General features: G+C 40.5%; 1 protein-coding gene across 5 annotated transcripts in view; it reads left to right on the forward strand.

Moving 5' to 3' along the window:
• Window positions 1–7,500, forward strand: part of LOC123509606 — a 33,821-nt gene that overhangs the window by 12,128 nt on the left and 14,193 nt on the right. For 2 of the 5 annotated variants that reach the window (XM_045264039.1, XM_045264037.1), the window contains 2 exons: window positions 280–397; window positions 3,025–4,638. In XM_045264039.1, coding sequence (XP_045119974.1) covers window positions 280–397; window positions 3,025–3,130 — 224 coding nt within the window. In that variant the 3' untranslated portion in view covers window positions 3,131–4,638. Of the gene's footprint in view, window positions 1–279; window positions 447–3,024; window positions 4,639–7,500 lie in introns of those variants that run through there. The other 3 variants (XR_006676235.1, XM_045264038.1, XR_006676234.1) reach the window with 3 other exon arrangements.

Below are 7,500 nucleotides of genomic sequence, written 5' to 3' on the forward strand. Positions count from 1 at the left end.
AACACACACACACACACACACACACACACACACACACACACACACACACGTTGGTTTATTTAATCTCTCTCTTATTCCTACTTAGTTAACCTTCCTTCATAAAATATACCTGTTCATTGACTCTCTCCCTTCCTTCTACTAAGTTCAATTTCGCTTCACCCCTAAATAAAAACTTGTTAGCTTACTCTCTCTTTTTCTCTTACAAAATGAATGTTACTTTACTTTCTCTCTTAGTTTAACCTTTCACCACAAAATGCTTTACTCTTTCCCCTTCTGCAGATCTGAGTAGTCTAGAGAGCGTGGCGCAGGCAATATGGGACGCCTTCTACGTGTTCCTGGCTTTATTCTGCGCCTGTCTCGTGGCCCTCGTCGCTCTCATCGTTCACGGCAGATGCAAGTACGTGGGTTCCTATCCTCTGCATAGGGAGTCAGCGTGAACTAGCCCGGTTTGTATAATACTTATTTCCTCATATATAGCACTGGTAGGGTGGCTCTCTCTCTCTCTCTCTCTCTCTCTCTCTCTCTCTCTCTCTCTCTGGATGTCGTGATTGTGTAAATTTTCTTCTTTGTCTGTCTCTTTCTCTTTCTCTCCAAGTATTTTCTATTTTTATTTGTGTGTGTCCGTCTGATAATTTGGTTTTCTTGTTTTTTTCTACGTGTCTCTTTGTTTTGACCTGTTTGTGTTTTTCTGATTCTCTCTCTCTCTCTCTCTCTCTCTCTCTCTCTCTCTCTCTCTCTCTCTCTCTCTCTCTCTCTCTCTCTCTCAAATAACAGCTTAGGATCTCTCTAATTCCCGTGTATGATCATGTCTGGTAATCATAAAATACTTGCTAATCATCCTAATACCCATACTCAGTGCTTGAATTTTCCCTTGATGAGCTGGTGTGTTTATTAAGGGATCGGAGGTTTTAAGGAGGAGAGGGTGAATTAAAAGACTATTACCATTAAGACGTCAAGGGGAGTGTGAGGGAAGAAAGAGTTAAACGGCTCGGCGCGCCACTCAGCTCACGGTCGATTTTCATAATTTCTTTGGCAATTACGTGCTAATGAGTTCTGATGCGCTCTGTTGGGTTTCAGGGCTTCACCGACAGCTCCTTCAATCGTTCTCTCGTTCCTCTTGTGTTGTATGTTCTGCTGTTGTTGTTATTCGCCTCTTTCTCTTTGCTTTAGGTCACAGAGATGCTAAGTCGGGTGTTCGCTGACCGCCATCTCGATCGTTCGCTTGTTCGTTTGTATCATAATGGCACGAACTCTTAACTACTTCAATTCCTTTGCTCTCTCACGCCATGACGGTTTTTCAAGGACACAAAGATTATCCAGGTTTTCAAGAGTGTTTCTCCTGTTATTGATCTTGTTAATCTGTCACTAGCACCGTAAAAAAGTATCTAAAAACCGGTATTACTTCTATTAAATGGAGGGGCGGTGCAGATCCCTCAAACAAGTCATTAAGGCGAAACTATCGAGCATTAGCGAAAAATGGCGATCGTTAGTGGAAATTAGACTCGTATGTAGCTTTTATCACGTAGTTACTAAGATTATTACCTGTTACACCTGCTGCCAGTGGTTGCGGTGATGTTACACGCATGAAATAAGACGCACCTCCAGATATTATTGTTTCTTTTCCTGAATTTTTGGCGAAGAGAGTGTTCGTGAAGATAAAAGACTTGTTAAACGAACCGTGAGTAGCCAAATGATAGGAGTTCATTATTCACTTCTTTTCTGTAGACAAACGGATACGAGAAACTCCAAAGAAAAAAAAAAGGTAAAAGAAAAAAAAAAAAACACGGGAAAGGACAAAATAAATATAAGCATACCATTAAACCTCCAAGGATCTTTTAAAACCCCAAACGAAAGTAAGAAACCCGCTAAAAATCACTGCCAAATCCACACACATCATATCAATTATTCCTTTCTTTAAAAACAAACGAAAAACAAGAAACCCCAATACAAAAACGAGGCAGAAAAACACGCACATAATCACAGCTATTTGATTCAACCTTCATTAACCTTGTAATCTTGTGCGAAAATAAGAAACCCACCAAAGACAGCATCACACACCCATAGCCCATCCCCGTGTCTCAGAACTCACAGTCGGTTGGTTACTGTTTGTGTAGTAACGTAGTTTATGTGGTGCTTGTGCTTCCCCTGTGACGGCCCCCTTACAGTCAAGTCACTCCTGCCTGGCACCTGGGTGTGTGAAAAAGTGCTGCTGATGCTGTGTCGTTATTACTGAGGTAAGCTGAGTGAGTGCTGAGAGAAGCGTGAAATAGTACAGTGGTGAAATAATAGTGGCGGTGGTGGTGGCGGCCTACGTGACTCTCGACCTGTTGTTCCTCGTTTTCTATGAATGAATAATGACGCTTTATGTTCCTAGTGACCGTGGAAACTTGCCATAAATGTCTCGTTGTTTGTATACTGGCTGAGCTTCAAGGAGTTGAGTAATAAATAATACGTAATATCGCGAGCCGGGAAGCATCGTTGTCATCAGCGACCGTCACCGTAGGATAGCATCGTTAAAGATGGTAGTAATGCTGTGAAGTGAGTGGCGAGCCGAGGCGTAGCCGGAAGCATTATTCTTTACAAGTCTGTGTCACGTGCTGTAACAAAACTTGAGTGTTATTTTGTAGGACATACTGTGTGTGGCCTTGCTTTGCTGTAACTGTAAAAATGCTTTAGGGGACGAGTCTGGTATGGCTAAATTTCTTGTTTTTATGAAGTACTAACTCTAGTTTTTATTTGTTTTCACGTTCTGCAAACAAAATTTCATTAAGTTTTCACTGTTTTCAAGCCATAACACTAAGGTTCTACTGTCTTTCAAGTATTACTGACGAATCTTCATTGCTTTCCACGTATTATCGTTAAACTTTCGTTGTTGTCTTCTTCATAACACCATTCACTTATCTACAAACGGAAAACGAACCAAGTCACCTCTCCAGATCTCAAAACCTCCATCCCTCAAGCACTATCCCTCCCTTCCCTTCTCCCTTTCCTCCCCACTCCATCTTCCCTCCGTCTCCCCCATAGAGATGACGAGCCGCCCCCTGCCGTGGCCACCTACAACCCCCGCACGGCTTCCTACAGAATGGATAAGGTTTACGACAACCCGTCCTACGATAACAACGCCGTGTGACTCCCGCCACGCCGAGCCACCCTAGACCTGCATGACATTGTGTGACGCTGACGGGGCTGCGGGAGGAGACTGACTGGCTGACTCACTGACTGTCTAACTGGCTGACTGACAGGCTGACTATATTGTGTCTGGAGATGAATGCATTGGTTGATTGACGTGATTCTTGACTAGCTGAGTGAGTGAATGCTTGAGTTGTGATGCCTGGGAGTGAATTCTTGACTTTTTTGTGATTGATGGATTGAAATGATGAGTAGAAAGATTGATTGCCTGATTGTTTGGTTCAATATATTTTGAATGGATAAATTGATGGTTTAATTAAGGAATGAGTGTGTGATTGATGGGTTAAATTGGCGAGTGAATACGAAAGATGTCTAACTGATGGATTAACCTCTTCAGTATTTAGACGCATTTTTACAGTGAGTTTATGTACGAATAGACAGACAATTTCAGTAACATTAGAAAGGATCCATGAAGGTCAGAAGATTATTGGCCACAGTTTACACTATTCTAATCCCCATATACGTTTCTGAAACTGTATAAAATCACCAACTAGTAACCAGAAAGAATATGAGAACGCGTCCAGGTACTGAAGGAGTTAATGGATTGACTGATGGAAATTTGGGAGTGAATGAATGGAAAAGTTGATTCTTATTTTATGTCTGTCCTTTTTATCGCCTTTATTTGAGTTCTTATTCTTGTTCTTTCTTTTCTATTTTTTTTCTTACCTTTTTTCTCTAATTTCTTACACCTATCTTTCGTGTCCTTGCTCTATTCCTCATTTATCATGCTTCACCTAACCTTCCTCCTGCTCCTCGTCGTGTGTGTGTGTGTGTGTGTGTGTGTGTGTGTGGAAAGAAAACGGATAGGTAGGAAATTAAAGGGTGGCTGGGCGGAATATTTACATGGATATAATTCTATTGATACGAGATATATATTAATGTGAGAGGTTAAGATGTCTTTATTCATACGTATACTATATTTCCATGGGTGTATACTTGGGGGTAAATGTATAAAGGTGCGTGTATGTATTAATAAATGTATTGAAGTGTAATGGGTACGATGTGTGAATTGTTGTGTGTATAATTTACGGATTGTTGCACCTAGTCAAAATGAAAATGTCTGTTCAGATGTGTGGGTTATAATACTTGTGTAGAAAGGAATGTATGAATGAGTGGTTGTATGAACTGACATGTGCATGTTAATGTGTGTTTTTTGTGTTAATGGATGGGTAAGGTAGATAGATAGGTATGGTAGATAGATAGATAGATAGATAGATAGATGAGTATGCAGACAGATAGCTAGATAAATGTGCATGGATATTAAGGGGATAAGCTGATAGATGAGTAAGAAAAAAAATATATTCTGCCTGTGAAACTCATATTGTTGAAAGTTTGTAACACAGATAAACAGATAAGAAAGAAAAGATACACAGATAGACTGATACTTGATATTTTATATAAATGAGTGAATGAGTTGAGCGAGTGAGTGAGTGAGTGAAAGATATAAACCTATAATGTAAAAAAAGATGAAACATTTTAAACTGCTAAGAAAAATGTTAAGAAAAATTGTGTGTGTGTGTGTGTGTGTGTGTGTGTGTGTGTGTGTGTGTGTGTGTGTGTGTGTGTGTGTGCGCCTGCGCGCATGGGTGTGCGCGTGTGCACATGTGCATGTGCGTGTGCGCGGGGGTGCGCGTGCGTGCGTGCGCGCTCGCGTGTGTTTAGCTCAGATAATGGAAAAAATGTAGAAAAATACAAATAAGAAAGTAAAGATAAGGAAGAAATATAACAAGGATTAAGGAAAAGGCAGAGAGAGAGAGAGAAAAAAAAAATTTTAATGTTGCATTATGATTATTATTATTATTATTATTATTATTATTATTATTATTATTATTATTGTTATTATTATCATTATTATTGTCATTATTACTATAATTATTATTAGTGCATTGTTGTTGCTGTGTTATTAATTTAATGTTTGTGTGAATAAAAATGAATAGCGTCGTGTGAATTAATAATATGAATGTTGTATTATTAATGACATCCTTTATTGCACTAAGGCCTTATTGCAGTTATTATTATTATTATCATTATTATATTATTATTATTGTTATTATTATTATTGTTGTTATCATTATTATCATCATCATCATTATCGTTGGAAGCAGTGAAAACGAAAACTCAAGCAGTAAAGAACACACACACACACACACACACACACACACACACACACACACACACACACACACACACACACACACATTCTCGCAACCATTTTGTCCACATCCCGAGGGACTAATTATGTACTGTACGTCTCTCTCTCTCTCTCTCTCTCTCTCTCTCTCTCTCTCTCTCTCTCTCTCTCTCTCTCTCTCTCTCTCAAATGTAATCTGAGTCCTGCCATTTAATTTACATGTTGTCTGCATAAGTGTGTGTGTGTGTGTGTGTGTGTGTGTGTGTGTGTGTGTGTGTGTGTGTGTGTGTATTTTCTCTTCTTCCACGTCTCCTTCCTCCTTCCCTCTTCCTTCTCCTCCTGCAACTCCTCTTTTTCCTTTTCATCTTCATATCTTCCTTCTTCTTTATCTTCATCTTGTCTTCCTTTTTCTTTATCTCCTCCTCCTCCTCCTCCTCCTCCTCCTCCTCCTCCTCCTTTCTCCTTTTTCCTTTTCCTTTTCCTTTTCCTTTTCCTTTTCCTTTCCTCCTCCTCCTCCTCCTCCTCCTCCTCCTCCTCATTACCACGAACTGATGCTCTAGAGTCCAGACCTACAAGAAGCTTAGAGAGAGAGAGAGAGAGAGAGAGAGAGAGAGAGAGAGAGAGAGAGAGAGAGAGAGAGAGAGAGAGAGAGAGAGAGAGAGAGAGTCTTTTCCGAGCAGCGTGTAAACCACTTGCTTCGTTAATGAGCTATAAGGAGGAGGAGGAGGAGGTGAGCGAGTATTTCTCCTCCTCCTCCTCCTCCTCCTCCTCCTCCTCCTCCTCCTCTTCCTCTTCCTCCTCTTCCTCCTCCTCCTCCTCCTCTTCCTTTTCCATCTCCATGTCTCCCTCTTTGTCCAATCCTTCCGTGTTTTGCTATATCTTCTTAGTGTTCTTTGTCTGTCTGTCTGTCTGTCTGTCTGTCTGTCTGTCTGTCTGTCTGTCTGTCTGTCTGTCTGTCTGTCTGTCTGTCTGTCTGTCTGTCTGTCTGTCTCTCTCTCTCTCTCTCTCTCTCTCTCTCTCTCTCTCTCTCTCTCTCTCTCTCTCTCTCTCTCTCTCTCTCTCTTCTCACTGTTCACAATGATTGATGGGATGAGAGAATTTTCTGGAAAAATCTGATCAGCTCTTCGTCCTCGTCCTCTTCCAATTCCTCGTCCTCTTCCTCCTCCTCCTCCTCCTCCTCCTCCTCCTCCTCCTCCTCCTCCTCCTCCTCCTCCTCCTCCTCCTCCTCCTCCTCCTCCTGCTATAAAGTAATCGATGTTGAACGAATTGGCACTTTTAGACTTTGTGACCACGAAAAAAGGGGAAAAATCACGTTGAGGAGATCTAATGAGTTTTGATCCTACTACTACTACTACTACTACTACTACTACTACTACTACTACTACTACTACTACTACTACTACTGGAAGTTTGGAAATTAGATCAAGAAGAATAGTTTGTAGCAGGTTATTCTTGTTTGCATACATGAATATACATAAGCTGTGTATGTGTGTGTGTGTGTTGTTGTTGTTGTTGTTGTTGTTGTCTTTTTCTTCATCATCATCATCACCATCATCATCATCATCATCATCATCATCATCATCATCATCATCATCACCACCATCATCATCATCATCTACATCATCATCATCATCATCATCATCATCATCTTCTTCTTCTTCTTCTTCTTCATCATTATCATCATCATCATCATCATCATCATCATCATCATCATTTTCTTCTTCTTCTTCTTCTTCTTCATCAGGTTCATCATCATCATCATTCATCATCATCATCATCATCATCATCAGGTTCATCATCATCATCATCATCATCATCATCATCATCATATGATCATCATCATCATCATCATCATCATCATCTTCTTCTTCTTCTTCTTCTTCTTCTTCTTCTTCTTCTTCTTCTTCTCCTTCTTCTTCTTCTTCTTCTTCTTCTTCTTCTTCTTCTTCTTCCTCCTCCTCCTCCTCCTCCTCCTCCTCCTCCTCCTCCTCCTCCTCCTCCTCCTCCTCCTCCAATGTTATATTTTGTAGTACATAATTGCAGTAATTTGTGCGCTTTGTGTTAGCTTGTTAGTATATCATGTTATTTTAGGTTAGGTTTGGTATAGCTAGGATATTGCAGTGAGGGATGCCAATTGTGGCCACTAAGGAGTCACTCATTGACTTGTAGATGTCTGTATA

Source organism: Portunus trituberculatus, chromosome 27, assembly GCF_017591435.1.
Source record: "Portunus trituberculatus isolate SZX2019 chromosome 27, ASM1759143v1, whole genome shotgun sequence".
NCBI lineage: Eukaryota > Metazoa > Arthropoda > Malacostraca > Decapoda > Portunidae > Portunus > Portunus trituberculatus.